The following is a 25147-nucleotide window of genomic DNA, read 5'->3' as shown; positions in this document are numbered from 1 at the left end:
GTGCTAAGACTTTTCCCTTCTAGAGCACAGCGTTAGATCATCGTTCAACGAAAAAAGAGATGGGTTTAGTCAATTAACAACTTCAGAAAACCTCTGCTAGAAAGAATGGCACGTGCTCTGAGGAATTACACCTATATAATTATATAATATATACAAGGTGGGCCCCCAAACCACATTCCACGGCTCCCTGGCTCCCTCTGTGTGTTTGCATGGAGGGAGACATGCACCTTTGCACACACCCTATCCCATCTACCTTGTAATTCAGTACCTTTGTGATATCCTTCATGGAAAAGCCATCCTTTTATTTTAACTGGGTTTTCTGCTTTGCCTCTACACACAGACTAGTGGGCTCTGTAAGCTGAGTCATCTGAGGACATCTGGATGACTGAGTCCGCAGGATTATTTGCAGGAAAGACTGTCACAACCCCCTGTCACAGCACTCTGGCGTTTGGCCTTTGCCCCCTTCTTCCGCACGCCTCAACTCCTTGCCCCAAGCACCACCCTTGGTCTCCTCTATCAGGCTTTACAAAAGGCAGTTCTCTCCTTGGACGGGGACCCCTGCCCACTGTGCCTGCTCCTTCCAGGCCAATCCTGGCATCAGATGTAGGGCTGGGTAACCCACAAGGGCCACCTAGGATGTAGGATCTGAAGGGGTGAGAGGAAAGCTCCACCAGGTCGTTCCTCCCAGGCCCTACTTGGATTTCCAGCAAAGATACTTAACTCCCAGGGAAGACTCAGAGCTCTTCCTGCAGCCCGAGGGCTGGTTCCCTGAAGGTTACCAGTGGACCTTTTGGACCTTTAAGAAAACTGTTTTTTCTTGTTTACGCTGTAAAGGCCTAGTACACAGTCAGAGGAGGAATCAAAAGAAACAGACAGGCTGATTATTGTCAATAAGATGTTAACATTGTCAATAAAACAAAACGAAAACAAACAAAAAAAACAAGAGCAGAGCCCAAAGTTCCAAGTTGCTTTTGCCTAGGACTTAATTATGGCTTAAGAGTTACCTGATTGCCTGTCTCCCTGACATAAAGAGCTGCAGTCCTGCTACAAAGCAAAGAACTCAAAAACAAAACAGAACCCTACCTGGTAGGATAGAATAGATTAATTTTGATATTTTATAACTTTCCAATGGTTTATTAAAAACTGACAGTAGTTCCCAAAGAGTGCTGGATATACTTTGGTACTACATGGAAGCATGGTTTTTATTTTAATGTCCAGAATTTAATTCAATAGTTACATGTATTTCATGTAGTTCCCAATTATGGTGGAGACATTAATTTACCTTTTTCCCCCCATTTTTTACTGTGGAAAAGTACATATAACACTTACCATCCTAACCATTTTTAAGCTGTATTGAATACATCTGTACAATCATCAGTACTGTTGAAAAAGAAATGACAGGCTCCAAATGGAGTCACTTGTGCTAAGCTCACCAAAACTTACTACCTAACCTCAGTACAATTTCAACCTTCCCCAGGAATGTGACCTTTAACCAGCCAACTTGAACTTTCCTAGCCAACACCAATAAGCTATTCAGCCTGATAGGTCCCTGCTTTTCCCTTAGGAGGGGGACCTTGCCAAAAACAATGAATTCTTTGCAAATAATTTCACGTTTCCATTTCCTCTCCACCTTAAAAAACCATTCCCCTTCTGCAGCTTGAGGGAGCTCCTTTCTCCTTGCTAGACAGGATGTTGCCTGATTCGTGAACCGTCCAATAAAGTCATTCACATCCCGAACTCTTTTCCTCTTGCAAATCTGAAACTCTAGATCTGTTAAACATTAACTCCCATCCCTCCCATCCCCCGAGTCTCTGGAAACCACCATTCTACTTTATGTCCCTATGAATGTGACAACTCTAAATACTTCATGTACGTACAATCACGCAGCATTTGCCTCTTCATGACTGGCTTATTAAATTTATTTTAAAATAAATGTCACAAGTGAGTCAATTTAAAGACAAACATGAGGTAAGTGAATAGTAAAGATGGTACGTGAATATGTGAAAAATTGTGGCACAATCAGTGAAGCTTGGGCTAAGACAATTCGAATGAGAACAGCATGTTTTTCCCGTCTTAATCTCCTCAAACAAGAAACGCATCTATTTGCCTCCACTCAGCCCCCTCCCTGCCCACGTTCAAGCTGTTCTTGAGTGCCCGCAACTGGCTCCGACCCACCTGTCAAAACCAGCCTCAAATCCTGTCCCCACCGCCCCACCCCTGGCCTCCTGCAGCTGCACTGAACTCCTTCCCCTACTGTTTATATGCCTCTGGGGCCCTCACCCCATCTCACTCTGCAACACACAGATCTCTTTCTAGCCTGGCATCATCCCTTGGCCATACTCCGGTCTAGCCCTGGGCAGGCATGGACGAAGTGCCTGCTCTGGGCATGATGGGGAAGGGATAGGGGGTTGATTCCTTGTGAGGCAAGAAGCGGAGAAGCTCAGCGGGGAAAGAGAAGTGGGGGCCCTGGGTCTCCTTAGCCTCTGCCGGGACCCCCGCTGCACACTCTCTGACTCAGGCCTCTCCTCGGCCAGGTCCCGACAATAGAATCTGGCCACTCAGTTCCTGTCCCAGGAGACAAAGCGTTCTTGTCTCTGTGTTTACCAGGAAATGGGTGGGGAGGGGAAGCAGGATACGCCACCCCAAAATATGCCATTTTGGCAATTGGATTGTTTCAAGTTGAAGACTCAGCTCAGCCAACGCAGGGAGAGCTACCTTCTCCTTACCTGCCTGAAAGAACTTGGACAGAGGCCTGGTCAGGAAGAGAGCTACCGGCAAAGGTGACCTTTCATAACAGAAAGCCTTCTGGCTGCTGCAGACACCTGTTTACCGACACCTGCTCCTCTCCCCTTCCCGCGAACTGTCTTCTCTCCTCGGAAGCCCAGACCCCGACTCCTTTCTGAGCTCGGGATGGCACAGAAGTCTCCAGTGCCTGCCTGTCTCTGGGTTTCACATCTTTGGGGCCCCTTTATGTACGAAATTTGCTTTTCTGCTGTTAATCTGTCTTATGTCAATTTACTTACGAGACCAGCTAAAGAGGCTAGAAGGGTAGAAGGGAAAGTTTTCCTCCCGTAATGCGGCAAAAATTGCCACAGCCAGCAAAAGCCCCCTGCCCTCTGGCCATCTCAGGGCCTGAGGTAAGAAAAGAAAGCAGCCCAAATCCTTCCAGGACAACAAATGCAAACTTTTAGCAGCTCCGACCTTATCGCTTGTGAGTTTCCCTCCTGGACACCCCCTCCAGCCAGCCTCGCATCGAGTGGCAAGAGGTGGGCTTTGGGTGCAAAATTCATGGCCGTTTTGGCTTAGAATTGTACTTCTATGCCCACCAGACAAAGGGTGCTGGTGCTAAGCTCTCCAATCAAGGTCCCCAAGTAGAGAATGCCTTCTTCCACCCCTGGGGATGAGACTTAGAATTCCAACCACAGCAGCCGGATGTGCCCCAGTCGGTTGAGCACAGGAGCAGTGGGAGAGCCTCCTGGCAGGAAAGCTGCCTCTGGTGAAGGCAGGTCTGGAAAAACCCCCAAGTGGGAACCTCAAGCACACACCTCCTGGGGATGTACCATTCAGGTATCAATGGATTCTCATAACTCAGAATCAAACCCGCCCAGTTCCTGCACATGCGAACACGGCAACATCGACACTATGTTTTGCGGGGGGACCCGATCCTAGGGTCCCCTGGGCCTCATGATCTTCAGTGGTTTCGGGGGAAAAGCCCGTGTAGTCAGACCCAGATCAAAGCCTCAGTTGACTCTTTATAACTGTGAGGCATGGACCCATTACTACATGTCCTCCAGCCTCAGTTTCCCTGTCTCTAAAGACAGATTTTTATTGAAAAAAGGAATCTGTTACTTAAAGAAACACAATCTGAAAAGAACTGAGTAGAAGAGCTTGGAACATCTTGAGAACTACAAGTAGATTCTGTTCAGTAGTTTCCAGGATGTCTCTTATTCGCTCCTAATTTTTAGAAATTCAGAAAAAGAAACAAGGCAATGTCTTTTCACTCTAGACTGTTCAAAGACTATTCTATAGGGAATTCCCTGGTGGGCCAGTGATTAGGACTAAACACTTCCAGTGCTGGGGCCTGGGTTTAATCCCTGGTCAAGGAACTAATAGCCCGAACGTGTGTGGTACAGCCAAAAAAAAAAAAAAAAAAGACTATTCTATAAACAAATTCTGGGGCTTGTTTGATCAGCATTTAATGTGAATCTTCTTGGGGAACTCCCTGGTGTTCCAGTGGTTAGAATTCTGCACTTTCACGGTTGAGGGCCCAGGTTCGATCCCTGGTCGGGGAACTAAGATCCTGTGAGCCATGCGGCATGGCCATTCAAACAAAAAGTGAGCCCTCTTGAGGCTGGCTCCCAGTGCCTCTAGCTGGGGTGTTCTCCATCTATCATCAGGGTTGAGTCCCAACCTGGACTCTAGTGCATGCCATCCTCAGCCTCCAGATGGAAAAAGTAAGGATGGAAAGCTACTTCTCCTAATGTTTTTGTGTTGAAATTTCCAGGCGTATCCTGCCTCTTGGGGAGCCTCCCTTACCCATGTCGTGCCTTCAGCTGCACGCCAGCCTAACGGAGCCTCTTCACACGGTGTTGCCCCAACCAGCTGCAATGGCGGGAAAGATGCAGCCTGGACACAGCCCTGCCAGAGGGCTCAGCCTTCCAGCTACAAGAGGCCGGTGCAGGGTCTTCAGAATTAAGGACCAGATGGAAGTCAGAGTCCTGCGTCCACTGTAGCCTTGCTCTTGGAGCAGTAGGTCCTTGTCTATGTATCAAAAGGAAACCAAATACACCCCAAATACCAAGCAGTGGCCGAGATGCCAAGCTTGGCAGGAGATGAATCAGTGGATCAACAGATTCTGAAAACATGTGAGTAGAAAAAGCCTCCTATGGAGAGACAGAGAAAACAACAGCTCATCCCAAAGAGATCCATCTAATAAAAATTTCTGGCAAAAGGACCAATTCCAAATTTTGCTAAACACACGCACATATACATATGTACAACAAACAAAAATTTCCCAGAAAGGAACTTCCCTGGTGGCGCAGTGGTTAAGAATCCACCTGCCAAACCAGAGGACATGGGTTCGATCCCTGGTCCAGGAAGACCCCACATGCTGCGGAGCAACTAAGCCCGTGAGCCACAACTACTGAGCCCACATGCTGCAACTACTGAAGCTTGCGCACCTAGGGCCCATGCTCCACAACCAGAGAAGCCACCACACCACAACGAAGAGTAGCCCCAACTCGCTGCAACTAGAGAAAGCCCTCGAGCAGCAACAAAGACCCAACGCAGCCAAAAATAAATAAATAAATAAAATTTAAAAAAACATTTCCCAGAAAACCTTCTAATTTCAGAAACACCTGGTAGTTGATGTCCAGTGATTTCCTAACACTTTCAATCATGAAAACATCTTTAGAATTTGCAAAGCTGAATAAAACCCCTCCTCTTCAGTGTTTCAGTCTGGGGAAGGAGGAGGCCCCAGTTCATTCTGGCCTCACATGGCTCCTTTCTTGGTTTACAGCAGAGAAACAGCCAGGTGAGCTGAGGAAACTCTGACCGCACACACCCCTCCCCCCCCCCCTCCCCCCCCCCCCCCGCCTGCCCCCTCCAGAGATGGGAAAAGTGATGGGCAGAGGCCTGGGGGGGTTGGGATATTCTTGTAAGGAGTACTGCAAGTTTACCTGCGCTGCCGGGGAAATTAGAGGTCACCTAGTTTATCTTCTTCTTTGAGGTCAAAGTGCTAGAAATTGATAGAACTGGGCCCATTCCTGACTTGTGCAATTTCCCTATACCACGAAAATGGATAGTTTCATTCCTCGAGGCATTTTTGTCCCCTTAAACTCTGCAAGGAAAAAGATGAACAGATTTGGGGTCGTGGGCTTTATTCCCCAAGGGCTGCTGCTTTCTAGGGGAGGAGGCCTCAATTCCTTAAAAAGGTTTCTAAAAACATGAGTCAGAGGATTTTTGTAAAAAAGCTCCATCTCCTGAGGGCTAGTTGGAGAGAACCTCGCAGAAAAGGGAACATTGCTCCTTCGGAGACAAGGCCCTGCCATTTTCATGAGAGGAGAAGGATTTGGTGACTTTTTTTGCTTATGAACTTCCTGCCATCGATTCTCCAGCGAGAGATGAAAAGGGCGGATACAATGCCAGCGCTGGCAGGGGCCTCCACTCATTCCTGTAAAACCAAGAAAGGAACAAAGAACCTGTTGTCCTGGGCACCCTTGGAGCTGAAAACAGGAGCAGGAGCCAGGCAGGCTGGGTCTCGCCCGCTGACCCTGGAGCCCAGGCCACGGCCAGCGCGGGGCTTCACGGAAAGGCAGCTCTTGATAGGGTCCCACTGCTGTTGTCTCCGAGCCGGACTAAATCACCATGGCCTCTAACCGAGCAGATGTTTTGCAGCAGAGCCAACTACCAAGGTAGCAGAGAGCCAGGGTCTGGAAAGGCCAAGAGAGATCCAACCCCAAAGGATGCCACTGCCAAAGTTGTGTGCCCAAGTGCAGTGTGGCCAGGGATGCCAGCCCCCAGACAAAGACGGAATCAACTTCTAGGACACACTGTGCATTTCCAGGATGATCCAAAATGTTCTCATTAAGTCAGCAAAAATCATGCACGATGTACCATTTACATGCACAGAAAACATTGGCCAGATTTACACCCAGGCAAAGAAATAAAATAGCCAACGAACAATCAGAAGTGGCTGTACCACAGGGAGTAGCTTCATGGTAATACTTATTTTTATTTTTTGCACTGTGCTTTCTCCACAATGTACGTGTTCTACTTTGCTTATCAAAAAAGAAATCCTCACACACACTACTATATATAAAATAGATTAATAAGGACCTACTGTATAGCACAGGGAACTCTGCTCAATACTCTGTAATGACCTATATGGGAAAAGAATCTAAAAAAGAGTGGATATATGTATATGTATAACTGATTCACTTTACTATACAGCAGAAACTAACGTAACATTCAAAATCAACTACACTCCAATAAACATTAAAAAAAGAAATCTTGCATGTTCTTTTTAAAACCTTCCCCAAATATCACCAAGCAAGATGGGCAAAACAGCTGTTTGGAGGACTTGTACTTACACCTGCTCACCTCATTCTTTAAGGCTGAGTCTCATCTTTCCTAAAACCACCTCCTACCTGGAATTACCCACATCGTCCCTGAGGTCCCAGGACACCTGGCACAGTCCCCTAGTACGTCCTCATTCCATTACATACTTGTTTACAGTTCTTTCTCCCTTAGGTTGTGTAACTCTTCAGGCTCCTTGTATTTTAGCAAATAGCACTCACTCAAGAAATATTTTCTGTAAATTGAACTTAATTGTGGCTACATTGGTAACAGTGTGAGCAAAGAGTTGGTCAATCCTCATAGAATTCCTTGACTCCATTATTCCACCATCATTCCAAACACTCGTGGGGGCTTGAAATCAGGAAACATCTTAAGGAACTGGGGAGAAATTGATCAGGCTAGTCATAGCAGAATATCCTCAATGGGTGCGATAGGAAAATGTCCTACCGAAAAATGATTACTGCTAATTTTGAACAAAGCTATGTCCCCTCAAGGCACCCCACTTGTCCTGCTTCCACTGAAGAGAAAAGTTACTGTGTCTATGGTGTCACTCAGGTGTTTCAGACAAACGGATTTTCAACTGTTTTCAACCCAAGTCAAAGAGCCGCTCTAGGACTTCCCTGATGGTCCAGGGGTTAAGACTCTGTCTTCCAGTGCAGAGGACGCGGGTTCGATCCCTGGTTGGGGAATTAAGATCCCACACGCTGTGGGGCAACTAATCCCGAATGCCACAACTACTGAGGCCGCGAGCCACAACTAGAGAAAAGTTTGTGTACCCAAATGAAGAGCCCATGTGCCTCAACGAAAGATCCCGCACCCCGCAACTAAGAGCTGATGCAGCCAAATAACTAAATACATTTTTTTTAAAAAAGAGCTTGTCTGTCCTGTTTGCCATCAGATATTCTTTGAGACAGAACATGAATAGGCCAAGCACTGACAAATCAGAATTAGTGGAAATGTTCGTTAACAATTCTTAGACATAGATCATGTGTAAAAAGAAGGCATAAACTTTGCTAACAGCAAACATTGTTTTAGAAGGGACCTAAGATACTGCAAGATATATTAATATTCTGCAGTAAATGATTATTGTGAGCTTCCTGTTTCTGCTGCAGGAAACAGGAGCTCACAGGAAAGGAGGCAAACCCACCTTTCTGACAGGTACGGCTGATTCTGGGCGTGGCCTGCTCTCAGATGCCATGGGGCCTTAGGATGGGCCCCAAGCCCTGAACGAATGGCCTGAGGTGCAGGCAGGTTTCCAGATATGGCAAAAGAGGCACATATTTGTTTTGCTGGCTAACACTGTACATGACACAGACGCTATGCACAAAATGCAAAGCGAGCTTTGCATCCGATGACTTGAACTTGAATCCAAATGACCTCATGAATACATTCTCCAAGATCTTCAGGAGAGCAAAAGTGGCTACAAATCGGAGAACAGTCACTCTGTACGTGACGTTTCAAAAGGAAAAGATGGAAAGGAATAATACTGAGTCACATTAAATTCTGTGATGTCACCAACGTTGAGGACATGTATTTATTAAATATGGGAAATTGCACTGGAGGCAGATGTATTATGAGTTTAAAAGAAGAATTTAAACCCCCAAAGTAGCTGTATCAGATTTGGATACATTCATTTCTTAGTTATGATGCAACTAATAGCCTTGGCCAAATCAATCATTGAGGTGCTGAATATTTCTGCATATAAGTACTGAACAAAGTAAAGGAAAAGAAAATAAGAGGTGGAGAGAATTTCACTGGCAGATCTTTTCTGCTGCAAGTTTTTGAGCTAAGATTCATAAGCAGAATTAGAAGTAATAAAAGGTACGTATGTATTTCCACGTTTCCTCATCATTTCTGCATTATTTTCTCTTTTCATCCCCTCCCCCAAATAATCCTTTCCATAACTTTGCAGGTTTCATGAATATCACCCAAGGAACTGGCTGTCAGCTCAGAATTCCCCAGGACTTTAGCCTTGCACCTAGACATGTGAAAATGGCAAGGGAATGCTCTGTTAAAATGGGAGCGTCCCCGGCTCCTGACTCCCACAGCACTGAGATAAACACTGAGTCACAACATACAGGTAATCGCACCTGCCTTCGACCGTCATGGTTTCAGAAGCTTTACACCCACACATCCATCCAAATGGCTAGATTGAAAAAGTAGCCAACAGCAAGTATACATGAGAACAAAGCATTCAGAAGTCTCACACACTCTTAGTGGAAGTGCAAATGACATAATGACTTTGGAAAACTCTTAGGCACCATTAACTAACATTGAATATAAACATCCTACAATGCAATTCACTCCTATATCCCTAATTGAAGGGGTTGCCACATGTGTTCCCCCAAAGCCATGCACAAGAATGTTCACAGGAGCAGCATTACTCAAAATAGCCCCGTACAGGAAACAATGCAAATATCCATCAGCAGTAGAATGGATACACAGCTTGTGTTGTATTCACAGAATAGAATACATGCGGTATGATTCCAGCTATATAACCTTCAAAAACAGGCAAAACGAATCGATGGCTATAGGAGTCAGGAAAGTGGTGACCCTTGGCGTGTGGTGTTTAGAAGTGAGCCCTCGAGGGGTGCTGAGAATGTTCTGTGTCTTGGTCTGGGTGCTGCTATGTGGTGTGTTTACTTCGTGACAACGCGTCTATCTGCAAACTGACGTGTGTGCTTTCTCTTCATCTTGTTTTACTCTGGCAGGAGTTTCCAAAATGCAGCACTAAATGCCAGGGGGTTGCATACAGAAGCCACAGGGCAGTGAACAGGCCCCGGTTGGCCTCTTTCCCAGACTGGAAGCCACTGTTCTGCTCTTCCAATCTTTTTTTTTTTTTTTTTAATAAATTTATTTATTTATTTATTGGCTGCTTTGGGTCTTTGTTGCTGTGCACAGGCTTTCTCTAGTTGCGGTGAGCAGAGGCTACTCTCTGTTGTGGTGCACGGGCTTCTTATTGTGGTGGCTTCTCTTGTTGTGGAGCACAGGCTCCAGGCATGCAGGCTTCATTAGTTGTGGCTCGTGGGCTCAATAGTTGTGGCTTGTGGGCTCTAGAGCACAGGATCAGTAGTTGTGGCACACGGGCTTAGTTGCTCCGCAGTATGTGGGATCTTCCCAGACCAGGGCTCAATCCCGTGTCCCCTGCATTGGCAGGCTGAGTCTTAACCACTGAGCCACCAGGGGAGCCCCTCTTCTTCCAATCTTGTGTTTCAACCTCCAGCCAAGTGAAGAAGTGAGGGGCTATACGAGGAATGGGCAGTCTGAGTGTCTTGTGGTTTTGCTATCAATTGCTATCAGTGCTGTTGCACAGCTGCTAAGAAGCTTGCAACTTCCGCAGGGACACAGACCCTTCCGGACGTAGCCACTGGTGGGGGCCGACTGCTACCCAGTGGCACTGGGCAGGGCTGAGCAAGGAAGTTTTGAATTCTGTGTCTGAACTGGGGGGTAGGGGGATGGGTGTGGAGTTTCAGGAGCTTGGGAGCCCCCACCCATCCACTTGGGCTGGAGGGTCCCAGTGAGGCGACAGAAGGAGTGAGGGGGTATAGGAGGATAAGACGGTTAACAGAGGGAGCAATAGCCTTGGGGACCTGGTCCAGCTGGGATGCCCAGGGGGCCTGCACACCCAGCCCAGCTGGAGCCTCACTTCGTGAAGTTGTTTTGTTGGACTGCTCTGTTCTACCTGAGGACAAAGGAATTTGTAGATATGGGCCTCAGTCCAGAGGTGATGGGTCCAGGTGGGGATGCGGGCGGAGCACTGGTGACGTGCCTGTCCAGAGATACCCTTCCCTGAACCTAAAAAAGACTGCGAAATCACGGGGGAAGGAGGGGAAAGTAAAAAGCCTTTATTTTCCCATACTCTAGTCTTTGGGGGGATGGGGTGGGGAGAAAGGAAATAAACCGCAGCATCTGGAGAGAGCACTGACAAGAAACCTGTCATCCTCCTGCCTCTTTGGTAAAACAATAGCAGAGCGTCTGGCGCACAGCTAATCTGCTCCTTAATTGGCAAACATTACAACAGCCAGTAACTCTGAACTGATGGAGGAAGCACAGCCAGAACATAAGGGAAAGGGGTTCTGGACCCTCCCTCTGCTTTGCTAGGGAGGAAGCTTATGGCCTATCACACATCTTCAACTTTTTATTTTTTTACACACCAGTTAGGATGCCCTAATTGCTTTACGAGCATGAAGTCTTGTTTCTGCAAGAGGCTTCTGAGGCTCGAATGCTAGTAGAATCTACAAGGGGCTGGCGTCTGTCATTTGTCTATTCACCAAACATTTATTGAATGTATGCTATATGCCAGACACCATTCTGGGCATTGAAAAAACAGTACTGAACACAGACCAAATCCCTGCTCTCACAGAGCTTACTTTCTAGTGCAGAAGACACATGATTAGACAAGTGAATTTATGTCAGGTTTGTACAAGTCCCATAAATGAAAATAAAGCCAGCTAAGGGGACAGAAGAAGGGACGGTCCATGGGTAATTGCTTCCTAGAGGAAGGGCATTCCAGGCAGAGGTAACAGTAGGTACAAAGGCTGGGAGGTAGGAGCCTGCTTGGCCAGGAGCTAGGCGGCTGGAGCAGACAGATGGAGGGGGAGACACCATAAGAAGAGATGGTCAGGTCGGGGGTGGGGTCAGATCCCATAGGGCTGAAGGCCATGGTGAGGATTTTGCTTTCAAATGGAAAAGTACTAAAGGGCTTTGAATGGGAGTGCCCTGACTTGGATTCAGATGAACTAAAGCCAGATCATCCTCTCTGCTGCTTAGATAAGAGCCCAGAGAAGCTCGGTCAATACAGATGAAGCAGAGGCACCAGGCAGAGGACTACTGCATGGTGGCGAGGAGTGGCCCGACCCTGGGTGTATCTTACAGGTAAAGCTGCCAGGATTTGGAGATAGAAGGGAAGGAGGTTACGAGAGAAGAGGCATCAGGGCTGATGCGAGGCCCAAGCACCTGGAGGCAGCTTACTGGGACGGGGAAGACCAGGGAAGAAGCAGGTCTGTGAAGGGAAACCAAGGGCTCAGTCTTGGTCTTTGTACGTTTGAGATGCCAAAGGGCAGGCTGAGTGGGCAGCTGGATGCAAATACCTGGATTCCAAGAGAGGACGTGCCTAGGGATGGATACAAGGTGGGAATCACTAGTACACAGATGGAATCAAAGTGACGAGCCTGGGTGGGACCACACGCGACGTTACTCTAGAGGCGTCTCTGTAAACGATACACTGTGCTGACCACGTGCCAACACTGTGCTAATAAGTCCTTTACAGCTATTGACTCCATCGTCCTAACAACTTGGAGGTGAAGCTCTGCTGTTATCCCCATTTTACTGATGTGGACACTAAGGCAATTACTCAGAGAGATGAGGGGACAGCACAGAGGGCTCTGGGTACTCCAGGGTTGGGAGGGCAGGGAGACCAGGAGGAACCAGCCAGGACACTAGAAGTGGTGGCAGATGAAGAGAGAGGAAACCAGGGAGCATGGGGTCCCCAAAGCCCACAAATGTCCCTGGAGGGAATAGGAGGTGGGAGCTGAACACTGGATGGACAAAAAGGACATCTTTACTTTCACTAACCTGGTTCTGAAATTAACTTCCTCCCATTTCGAATGCAGGCAACAAATCCTAGTAGTTTTGTAGCCCCTGAGACTCTGTCATCAATAACAGCCCCAGGTGTTTTCTCTGTTGGTACAGAAGTGCTGTGTGTGCTCATCTCTTGCTTCCAGATGACAGAAGTTTGTAGACCCACAGCTTGATCTGGCTTTTTTAATGTGTCAAAGAAGTAGCTATGCTATGAAATCACACATGTTAAAAATTCTGATCCTTGGGACTTCCCTGGTGGCGCAGTGGTTTAGAATCTGCCTGCCAATGCAGGGGACACAGATTCGATCCCGCGTCCGGGAAAATTCCACATGCTGCGGAGCAACTAAGCCTGTGCGCCACAACTACTGAGCCTGCGTGCTGCAACTACTGAAGCCCGAGTGCCTAGAGCCTGTGCTCCACAACAAGAGAAGCCACTGCAATGAGAAGCCTGTGCATTGCAACAAAGACACACTTGCCACAACTAGAGAAAGCCCACGTGCAGCAACGAAGACCCAACGCAGCTAAAAAAAATAATAAAAAAATTCTGATCTTTGTATCTAGATATAATTGTTTCCCCTGTCATCCTATATATTTTATTTTATGCATTTAAAATATTACCCTAAGAAGGAATCCATGACACCAGAAAAGGTTAAAGATCTCCAGCTCATCTCAATATTGACCACAGAAGAACAACCAAAAGCCACCGCAGGTAGGGAACAGCATCCTAACTATGGCACTAGCTTAGCACTTAACCTTGCATTCAACAAGCTAAGGAACCCTAGACATTTCCTGGAGACTGTGTCTGGGCAGGTGAGGTTAGATACAGCTCACATACACCCTCACTGAGGATGATGCCACAAAGGAAGGCGACTGTGATGCATCCCTACAGCCACTAGAACGTGCCCAGCCCAGGTCCTGGGGGTAGGGGGTGAGGATGGAGGTGGGGATGGGGTGGCGGGGGGCAACTGCTTCTTCTCTCTACAGGGGTCTCACTTGAGACGGCTCTGCTGTCCCCACTCCTGCCCCTTCCCTCTTGTCTGTCCTTTGGGCTGCTCTGTGCCAGGCTGACCTGCTGTTTCCCTGTGATTACAGCTCTGCTCTGCCTTCACTCTGGAAGCAACTCAGAGTCCTCCTCACCGTACCTCTCCATCATCTGGCTCTCCTGACTTCTCCGATGGGCAAAATGGAGGGATTAAAATAAAGTCACTGTTCCACGCTTCCAAACAATCAATGAGAGACCCCAGCATAGAAGCCACAACCTCCTCAGGCTGGCTTTTTTTCCATGTCACATGGGTCCCACATCAGCAGAACTAGGGTCATGATGGAGCTTCCTTTACAGGGTAATCAGGAGATTCAGGAGTTGGCAGCTGTTAATGCACTTAAAACAGGGGCTGGCACGTGGCAAACACCATATACATTGTTCAATAAAGATAATCCTGACTTTTCTGATTCCCATTTTTAAAAAAAGCCAAGTAAAGCACCTTTTAAAATTTGTAAGTTTAGTGTTAACCAACATAGCATTAATCTGAAAAAAACTTATCATGGAATGCGTACAGTCTTAAATTCGAAAGCTTAAAGGAGATGTTAAGGGTAAAGAGAAACCCCTGGCTACAAGTTCCATGGAGTCTGGAACTGCTCTGAACCTGGGGCAGAAAATCTCCAATCAAAAATCACCTTGCATTTGTCTAGTTTACGGGGGAAAAAATGTACCCACTGAAACCATTCACAGCAAAATCAAGGGGAAATCACAGAATGCCACCGGGAGGACCATCTGGTCTACCTCCGTCATTTTTGTAGGAAGGAAGGGAAATGGAAGGCACAAGAATCTCCACAGCTAAGAAGGAATACGGTTCCTTCAGAGGCGCAGGGTGTGCACGCACCATCTCCCAGCTGCAGGGTGCCTGGCAGGGACTGCCAGCTCTCCCCTCCTCCACGGCAGGAACAAGTCCAGCTGGTTTGAAACTTGCCTGGACGACCAGAACCACCTGGTTTGCCTGCCTCTGCAGGACTCCTCCTGCCAGTCTCATGACTTGTAAGCTACTCTGCAAACCTCACCCTTGCCCTGCACCAGGCAACTCCATTTCCTGAGAAAAGGGGGAAGCTGGTAATGAATCTGGCCTCCGAGGCACCAAGTGTCCTCGCCGTTTTGTACCGCTTATGCTCTGTTGTCCTCGCTAACAATGAACTAGAGCCTCCAAGAGCTGGAAGAGGTTTGGGGGATCTCCTCCAGCCTGCCCTCCACCCCAACCTCTGCACCCCCATTCTGCGGAAAAAGCCAGTCCCTAACTACCTACCTAGACCACGTGCACTGTGAACACAGTGTAACACAACTAGCCAGTGCCTTCCTTAATCACTTACAACCACATCCAATTTCCAATACGCTGGATCACGTTTCAGGCTAAGGGCCATGGAAGGTGCTGGGGTTTTTTCTGACCTGAGAATGCAAAACGAGTCCATCCTCTTTAGTTCTCCCTTTAAACCTTCTGGAGACTGACACGGGCTACACTGAATTCTATTTTGCACACGGAGGATCCCGCTGCGTTTTGGTTTCCATCATTGTGAGTAGGTGGATGTGGCAGACAGAACTTTAGCTTTCCGGGTTCTGATGCCAGGAGGAATGCAGAAGGTGTAAAGTTCAAGTGCCTTCGGAGGGATTAACGTGAACCCAGACAACTGGTTCCTAGGCCACTCCCACCTGCTACAGAGAGCTTCTTCTGGAGCGGACACCACACCCCCAGCTCCCAAACCTGAGGGGCGACCGGAACGGCAGTCCTCGTGGCTAACGGCTCACGTCGCCCCCCTCGCACGCCCGACGCCTAATCGCCTCGGTCACCTGTGGGCTTCGGTGGGTCCCAGGCCATTTTCCAGGTTGACAGCTGTCTGCACCATCTCCTGTTTCAGTTCTCCGATCTCCGAGGCGATTGTGTCAATGAGCTATTCAAAGACAAAAATAGTGTGACGTCAGGAAGTGGAAGAGGCGTGCCCACAACCGGGCAGCTTTAGCCACTTCAATAGGAGCACAGAGATGACCACCTTTTTTTTTTTTTTTTTTAAATCCTGGCTTTGTGAATTTCCTTTACCCACAGAGGGAGAAAAATAGAAAGGGAGGGAGCAGCTTCTTAGAAAGAGGAAGAACTTAGGTTTCAGTATCACCCTAAGAAAAAAAAAATTGACACCCAGTTTGTTTTCTCAGCATGAATACAAAGGGGAATAAACAAATCCAGGCAAAATCATGCCTCAACATTCATACTGTCAAAGTGAAAACTCAAAAAGGATGCGCTGGGTTACAATGTATACCATCCTTATTCTGGTTACAAAAAGAAGCCTATTTCAAAGATACATACAGTTGGCAACTCAACTTCCAATGATTTTAAATTTATTTCTCATCTTATTCTTTGCTTTCTTTTGTTTTTTCCTATTTTTCTTTTTTTATTTCTTTCTTTTCCTTTTTTTTTTTTTTTTTTTTTTGATGAGAAGATTGTTAGGGGAAAGGGAAGAGAGAGGGGGGTTGTATGGGGCTGGGTGTGGGTGAGCAGGCAGTCAGGGACCCACAGTGGGAGGAGATGGGGAAATGTGTCCTCTTCTTGGAAAAGACTTCTGTGGTCTCCCATCCCCCATCCACCTGCCTGGAAGAGGCTACATCTGACCCTGAAGTTTGGTCTGAATTCTTGAGCCCCTCCATCCACTCATTTGAACACATCTTCACTGGTGCTAACCAGGCTCTGCGCGTGGTGTGGAACAGCAGCTCGCAAAGTGTCATTACTCACTCACTTTTTTAAATGTAGTTAATTTTTTCATATAAATGTTATTTATGTCAACATGTAATCGATTATTGTTTTAAAATAAGTATTTTAAAAATTTTCTTCATTTATTTCCTAATACAGTAAATCCCCTACATATGAATGAGTTTGGTTCTGATAGCGTGTTCATAAATCCAACAAAGTTAACCTAGGTACCCAACTAACACAATCAGCTATATACCGCTGCTTTTATGCTTGCTTTCGGACATCCTGGCCTTGAAATAAAGATACCGTACTACTGTATCCTATACAGTACTGTACGGTAAAGTACACAAAGGCACAGCTACTTGTAGAGGATGCACGCATGTGTCAATGACATATCAGACACCTGAACTAACTTAGATGATTGGACACGTGAACGCACATTCGCATCTTTGAAAGTTCGCACCTGGAAGGTTCGTTCGTATGTAGGGGACTTACTGTACAACAGATATCTGTAGATATAATACACATGAACACAAGCTCTGTGTCAGGCCCTTCAAAATTTTTAACAGTGCAAAGGGGTCCTGGTATCTATAAAACGCTTGAGAATTGCTGTTTTGGCTAAAGATATGTGTCTCTTTGTCTCAAGCAGCTTTTATCCCACCCAGACTCTGGGAGAAATTTCATTTTAAGCCTAGAGGCTGTTCCAGAATGTTGACCCCCGTCTATTCATTCATTTATTCAGAACCTTATGGCTGCCCACTTCCTGCCAGGTACTGTGAGTGTAGCATACGGTTGAGTTCTCACGGAGATGATGTTCTGATGGGACACAGACCGCAGCGCTGAGCACTGAGAAGTTCCAGAATGAAAAGAGAATCGAGTAATGCCGTAGGAAGCAGTTAAAGGGCCACCCTATCTATGGTGGGGTGGTCAGGACAGGTCTTCAAGGAAGTCATTCCCCTGAATGACAAGGGACCATGAAAAGATCAAGGGAAGAGCCATCCACACAGAGAGTCCCAGAGGCTGGGGAGGCATGTGGAAGGGTGCAGTCTGCCTATGACCAGACCTCATCTGCTTTCTAGATCATGGTACCCTTGGATGTGAGTTTTCAACTGAGAACCATTGAAGGGCTTTAGTGGGGGAATGGCATTTTACCTGTTTTATGTCCTAAAAGGGTCCACTTGGCTGTGGGCTAGAGGTGGTTGGTAAGGAGAAGCAGCAAAACTAGTTAGGAGGCAACTGCAGTGGTCCAGGCAAGAGATGACAGTGGCTTTGATCAAAGTGGTAGCAGAGCAACTAGAAAGTCCAGGCAAGAGATGATGGTGGCTTTGGTCAAAGTGGTAGCAGAGCAACTAGAAAGAAGGGGGGAAATCCAGGAACAATTGCACATGGAAATTGATCACAGTTGATGGACTGAATGTGGGGATGGGGGAAGAGAAGAATCCAGGACAACTCCTAAGTTGTTGGCTGGAGCAGTTAGAAAGATGAGAGTGCCCTTGACTGAGATGGGAAAAAAATGGGGAAGGATTAGATTTGAGGAAGAAATCGAGCTGGACACAGCACAGGGTAAGTTTTAACTGGGTTGCTTATTGGCTATCAATTAAATGTATTAAGTGGCTTTTGATATTAAGGGTGCAACAACCTGTACATTTGGAAGTCACTGCAATAGGTGTTAGTGTTTCAAAGTCCTGTGACAAGGAGAGATTACCTAAGGAGGGGGGAGGAGATAGAGAAGGGGCCCCAGAAAGGAACCTTGTGCTTAGAGGTCAGGAGACTGGGGACCGGCCAAGTCCATCCCTTTTGTGTATAACTGGGGTGCAATCTGTAGGTAGAACTTCTGGAAGTACTGGGGCCTTGGGAAAGAAGATCAGGAGATCTCCTTTTAGACACATTCCTGCGGCAAAAATTTTAAAGTCTGACAATGCCAAATACTCGAGGATGTGGGAAAACAGGAGCCCTCACATGTTGCTGGAGGAGTGTTTGTGGAGCACCCTGGAGAGCAGTGTGCAGTATCTTGCAGAGCTGGAGGCACACAGACCTCCTACATACGCACTCGAGAGAAACTCCTGCACGTGGGTGTCGGGACACCTGGATAGGAATATTGGCTGCAATGCCATTTGTAAGAAAACCAAATTATAAGCACCTAAATGTCCATCAATTGGAAAATGGATAAATGGAGGGACAGAACACTCCACGGCAGTTAAAAATCAATGAACCAGATTATATGCATCAACGCATATATACACATAAAGCGCAAACAAGTTTTCATGAAAGCAAAAAAAAAAAAATGTTGAAAAGGATTACATTCAGTGCATGAAGTTTAAAACCAGGCAAAATTGTACTGTTGAGGGTTTGTAGGTACACACATAAAAACAGATGACTCCAAGATGCAGTAGGAGGTTATCATCCTAATTCTTGGGAAGAGAAGTGCCTGGACGTGAGAACAGGTAGAGGGGCTCAACCATCTGTGATGCTTCATTTCTTAAAGGAAAATGGCAGAATGATGAGATCTGACGGAGCCCGTGATTCGTGTTTCAGTGTCATGTGTGATTTTCTGTATGTTTAGCCAACTTCACCATCAAAATTATTAGGAAAATAAGAAAAAGGGTGGATGTGTATGAAAATGGAAAAAGGAGGGACTAAAAAGGTGGGAGGAGTAGGGTGAACTTGGGGGGGTGGGTGGTCATCCCTCCCATTCTAGGCCATGGCTGGGGTCCCGGACAGGAGCGCCACACACAGCCCGGGAAGGAGTAGACAGGCCAGCCCTGGGGAGGCCCAGCCTCGGCCTCGGGCAAACCTCAGAGGAAAGATTCTCACCCGGCACATTCGCCCTCTATGAACAGCCACCATTGTGCTCTGAACGTCAAAATCCCAAACTGGGAGAAGCAGCTGACCTGCTCCAGCCAGGCTGCTTTGTCCCAAACACACAGTACAAACTGTGGTTGTCACTCAGCATCCCTCGGATGGCAAATCACAGGTAACACCGCTTACCTGTAAAGCAGAAGGGACATGCAGTGACCCCAAGACACAAAGGTGGAGGATGACAGAGGTTGCCCCTGGCTGGATGGCTATGGGACTCTACTGGCCGGATGAGGGCTTTTTCAGCCCCTCTATCTCCCCCCTTTGGACCCCAACTCACCCATCTGATGACACAGATTTACCTACCTGACAAGTGGACCAGAGGCTAGGGTTCCAGAGCTGGGCCTGCCTCTGAGTGACCTGTTTATATGTCCACAAGACCCACCCAGCAGCAAGAGTCATCCTGAAACCTCTGCTCCTCCCTGAGGTCGGCCCAGGTGTCACTGATGGGATTGAGCTGTTCCCCACATTGTCCCCAGATACACGTGTGTTTGATTGGTTTTAATTCCTGCAGACGTTTGACTTCATCCCTATGCACTCATGTTCTTCCAGATATCATTCTTTGAGGGCAAAGAGAGATAACTTACCACTCACCAAAGGAAACCAGGTTTAACCTAAGTTTTAGCCTTTTCCCATGTGAAAGCCAACAGTGGTTTCAATGAAAGCGCTTTATCCAAGTCAGTGCTGCCTCATCGAAGTTTCTCCAAACCCACTTACACAACCGGAGACCCCAACACATCCTGGTCCCTGTCAAGAATTCCTACAAGGAGGGGAAGGGGCTGTCTAGGCGCATGCCAAGCTGGAAAGTCAGCGCCTCTGTCCACAACGCTCTTTGGCCGCCCAGCACATGCGTGGACACCTGGGAAGGAGGTAACAGAGCCAAACGGCTGTTATTCAGTGAATCATCGCGAGAGATGGGCCATCAGGTTTCAGGGCATTGAGCAGGTGAGACAGTAGTTCTTGTACCAAAATACATCAGGTGTGTTCTCTCCAGAAAACTCCACAAGCAGTGACAGGGTCAGGGCACAGCAGAGCCTGCCCTGATAGAGCCAGGGCACTGCCTGTGTCCGCTATACCCCTCGGGGAGAGGGGGCTGGTGTGCTGCCTCCTGAAGCAGGAGGGGGTGGTTACCAGCAGGATGGGCCCTCCTGCAGCCGCCACAGGGGGACTAAGCCAGGGGCTGGGTCTCTGGATCCCCCCCTCATTCTGTGCAGAGTCACACCCCAGGGCTCCAAAACAAAGGACCAGGACGTGCTCACTTGGGTGATTTTCACACTCTCAGGCAGCCAGGCCAAGGGCAGGAGAGGAATTTGGGGAGCCCTGGGTTCTTTCCCGAGATCACACCCAGGGCTCGGCCTGGACAGGGGGCTGGGCTGGGCTCCAGCCTGGCACAGGAGTCTATGCTGATGTGGACTGTTCTGTAATCACTCCAGGAAGGAACCTCACCCTCGGGGCGACACTTCCAGCAGCAGGTGGGCACAGCGTGGAGGCAGCCAGCTTGCAGCCACTACCGGGTGTTCTGTCAGCAAGAGGGGGTGGTAAGTATCCCAGCTGGGGCTCAGAAAGACCTGCCTTCAAATCCCGCCTCGGCCCCCTGTTGGCTGAGTCCTGAACCCCTCTGGGCCCACTCATCCCTGGACCCTGGATGCTTTGAGGGGAAGAGCTGGATGATTAAATAGGATGACGAGATGAAAACATTCTGCAGCATGCCCCTAAATGCTCCTGCATTCTCTTCCTGGTTAAATTCTCTCTTTATATTAATTAATTTGTATTAATTCTCACACACCTCCTGGTCTGCAGAGAGGCTCTTTCATGCCCAGCAGCAGACTGGATCTACAAAGGACCAGTGTTCACAGACTCCAACCCTCCTTCTGCCTGTCGCCCCAAAGTCTCTGATCTCGAGATCTGCCCACTAGATGCCAATTTCCCCGACCGGCAGGGAGAGGAGCTGTTGTCTGCCATCCCTGCTTGCAGGGCAGGCTGCAGGGAGGGAAAAGGGATGGCCCCCAAATCTTGTTTTCTTTCCTTTTAGGGTTAGATAAAAGGAGAAAAATTATCTTGAAGGTCAAGTAAAAATAAAACGAGAAAGTACTTATAGAGCAAGTTCTGATACAGCGCTCTTTGAATTCCAGGACTAACTCAGGAATGTTATCAGTGGTTCTGCAAAGGATGTGTTGCTGTTAAATGAAGACTTGAAACCTAGGGTGTGGGAAAAGTCAAGTGCTTGGCTCTCGGCCATAGAATTCTATTCCCCAAGTGCATCAACTTGGCCTTGGGGTGTGACTGGCCTTTACAATCCTATCAGCTCTGTGGGATTAGACCCACCTCCAGGTCATGAACAACCACTGACCCTGACAACTGCCTTTCCTGTCTGCTTCTGCTGAGCTGGAGGAGCCTCCTGTCCTGGTGGGCACACCCCATGCTGGAGTTTTTCTAAAGCAGTCTGGAAAATAATGGAATTCCTATGAACTTTCAAATGATCTTTGCCCCCAGGAACTGTCACCATGGAAACGAAGAAGTTATGAAGGCTGCTTCCCTTCACCTGTAGAGGAGTGTCTGCGGAATGATGTTTGAGCTTCTCGGAAGTTTACCCTTTTGTTTTGTTTTCACGCTGTGTGTGTTACATCTTCCAAGAGTGTTTGCATTTATATTTTTGAAATTTAATTATAATTACAAACATAAGGGACTTCCTTGGTGGTCCAGTGGTTAAGACTCTGTGCTCCCACTGCAGGGGGCGCAGGTCCATCCCTGGTCAGGGAACTAAGATCCTGTATGCTGCGTGACAAGGCCCAATAATAATAATAACAATAATTACAAACATAATACACGAATATATTCCCATGAAAAACATAGACTGTTGTAATTGTGGGTGAGGAGTTTCACCTGCCATATCAGTAAACAAAGGATGTCATGGCCATAAAGCCCTCAGCCAGTGCAGCTCCCTGACTGTGCACCCTGAGGGGACTGAGGATGGAGAAAACCAGGATACTGGCCCTAGATAGTTAAGGTGCATATCAAGGAATGATTTCAACGAGCCCAGACTCTCACATCTTTCCCATAGGAAAGTGCTAAATTCATTAAGTTAGGATGTCTGTTTTCTCTTTAATTAACAGTAATCTTTCGATGTTCAGACTACCTGGTTTTGGTCGCAACAACTCCTATATATCCCGGCTCCTGCCTTACCTCTTCAGAACAGTCCCTCAGAGCCATCTGAGAGGTTGTCGCCCAGGGTTAAGTCCTCAGTCTGTCCACCGAATAAAACATAATTCTCAACTTCTAGGTTTTGGTTTTTTTTTTTTCTTCAGTCGACATAGTTAAAACTAATCTCCCTCAGGACTTCCCTGGCAGTCCAGTGGTTAAGACTCCACGATCCCACTGCAGGGGGCACGGGTTTGATCCCTGGTCGGGGAACTAAGATCCGGCATGTCGTGGCCAAAAACAAACAAAAAACAAAACGAATCTCCCTTAACTAATACCTATCAACCCACCTACTCAGAGGGAACCACAATGATCAGTTCTGTGTGCATCATTTTCTTCCTTTTTCTTGTTTGTGTGTGTGTGTACACGCACATCATTCTTGAATGTTATCACTGTGGGCTTTTTCTACCCGATGGAATCGTACTGATGTACTGTCCTTGTTTACACTCATTTCACCCAAGGAAATGTTGTAGGGCTTATCCATGTTGACACACAAAATCTCAGTTCATTTATTTTAAGTGGGAATGGCTTTCCACCAGAGGCATACACCATGCAGGGATATGCCTACGAATATCCCATGTATCCACTCTATTTTGATAGATGCTTGGGTTGTTTCTAATAAATTGCTGTCACAATCCTCACCGTGATGAACAGCCTTGTGTACTTGGGAAACCTCAGAGAAAACACTGGGTTCTAGCACATAAGAAGTTAAGAGGTGTTACCATGTAGCTCTCCAGGGGGCCGTGTCCAGCTTTAGTGCCTCCACCTTCTTTGAAAATATCCACCTTGCTTGTCAGTGTTTGCTAGTAACAAACTTTTAAGCTTTGGCTAATCTGATGAGTACAAGTGGCCTTTTATTGTCTTAATGTGCTTTGCCCAGATTATATTTGTAGGGGAAGAAGAAATTTCCCTCTACCTTTCTAGGTTCTTCTGCTGGTCTAAGAATAAAGAAGTAAAATAAATTAAATCAAATTAACATGAGACAGATTAACAGCAGAAAATCAAACCACAGTTTAATACCATGTACACATGGGAGAGACCCAGGGGAACCGAGTAGCTCACCAAAATGGCCAAAACCTTTAAATAATACCTTCAGCTGAAGACAAAAGAGGATGTTGGGATAGTAGTTTGGGGCTTCAAAGGAGAGGAAGGCAGTTCATATGAGATGGAACAGCAGATATCTGGGACACAAAGGTTTGCTGGGCCCTGCAGAGACAATGGGACACAGAGAGGAGTTTGAACAGACTTCCTGTCTACCACCTCGTTCATATCAGAGGTCTTTGTGGTGACAGCTCCCTTCCGGGGACAGGTCCTCTATCTACATTCTTTTAGGTAGTTTAGGGGGAAGGTCAAAGGTTCTTCCTGAGTCTTCTGGGCCATTGTTTTCAGCTCCAAATAATCTGCATGCCAAAGAGATATTTGTGGGTGGCAAGTTTTTGTCCTCTACCTATTTTTGTTGTCTGTTTGTACTTCTTCCTTGGAGGGATTCCTGTTCATTTATTTGTTGCCTGTTTGGGGGTTTCTTGATTTTTCTTAAGTCGTTTAAGTTGTAGATATGAATCCATTGTCTCAAATATTTAAAAGATTTTCTCTCATCCTGCTTCTCTCTCTTTTACATTTCCCTAAACTTTCAGTGTGGATGGAATCAAAAGTTCCTTACGGCTCTTGCTGGCGAAACCTTGTCTAGGAAGACACTCCTTATCTAGAAGTAGTAAAGTCTCGTCTGTTTTCTGCTAAGACACACATAGTTTTGCCTATATACATATGATGCATTTATTTGTAGGCCTTCCATCCATCTGGATTTAATTCTGAGAGTGATGTGAAGTTAGGACGAGGAGGTGAGGGGATGACTGTGATAAGCAGGGCTGGTCCTCTCCCCCCCCCCCCCCCCCCCCCCGCCCCTAAACCCTGGCCCTGGGATACCTACCTCTGCCCCAAGGTGCCTTCTGCAGGCCAAAGAATATGCCCAGAAGCATGCCTTTCCCCAATTTGCCCAAAGGCTGGGCGTGGCCCAGGAGGCATGAACTCTGTCCTGGATTTTTCATTCCAAATGGAGAACCAAAGGGCTCCACAGTATTTATGTCACGGTCTCTGTGAGCCCTGCTGATCCAAAACGGCCCCTTAACCACAACCACAACCTTCCCATTTACCAGAAAACAACGCCCGCTACCTTATTATTCCACTTTCCCCTTTGCAGTTAAAAAAACACAGCCCACCTCCAACACACTCATGTAGAGGAAAACTAATAAGCAACCCACCCTCTCTGCATCCTCTGAGTTAAGTGAATGGTTTAACATGAGTAACTTTCTGTTTTTAGCACAAAGCAGTAAATAGCAGTATTTAGAAGAAACAAACACAAGTGAACAATTGAATACTTAAAAGCAGAATTTTGGCTAAAGGCCTGGCTTCAAATTCCTTTGGCTCTGCTGATTCGAGCGGGGCATCCTTGAGGAAATAATTTGACCCCTTAAATTTTCTCATCCGTGAACTGAGGACATGCTGAGGCCCGTTTCTCAGGGCTATTTAAGAGTCCACAGGGGCGTTACAGGCCAAGCCCACAGCAGATGGGCACCTTCAGTGCTTGCCGGTGGGGAGAGGGCTTAGGGTACACCACCACCCTCAGAGGACAGAAAAGTGAGAGGTCTGCTTTAAGGCGTGCTAAAAGTACGGGCTGGGGTTAAGGCAGCAGGATGTGTTAGCTGACTGTACCT

General features: G+C 47.2%; 1 protein-coding gene across 7 annotated transcripts in view; it reads right to left on the bottom strand.

Moving 5' to 3' along the window:
• Nucleotides 1-25147, bottom strand: part of RIN2 (Ras and Rab interactor 2) — a 215060-nt gene that overhangs the window by 45407 nt on the left and 144506 nt on the right. For 5 of the 7 annotated variants that reach the window (XM_057701283.1, XM_057701287.1, XM_057701288.1 and 2 more), the window contains one exon: nt 15491-15591. In XM_057701283.1, coding sequence (XP_057557266.1) covers nt 15491-15591 — 101 coding nt within the window. Of the gene's footprint in view, nt 1-15091; nt 15383-15490; nt 15592-23526; nt 23535-25147 lie in introns of those variants that run through there. The other 2 variants (XM_057701289.1, XM_057701290.1) reach the window with 2 other exon arrangements.

This window comes from Hippopotamus amphibius, chromosome 12 (genome assembly GCF_030028045.1).
Source record: "Hippopotamus amphibius kiboko isolate mHipAmp2 chromosome 12, mHipAmp2.hap2, whole genome shotgun sequence".
NCBI classification, from domain to species: Eukaryota; Metazoa; Chordata; class Mammalia; order Artiodactyla; family Hippopotamidae; genus Hippopotamus; species Hippopotamus amphibius.
Note: the sequence above shows the minus strand (reverse complement) of the source record. Positions and strands in the feature narration are given on the sequence as shown.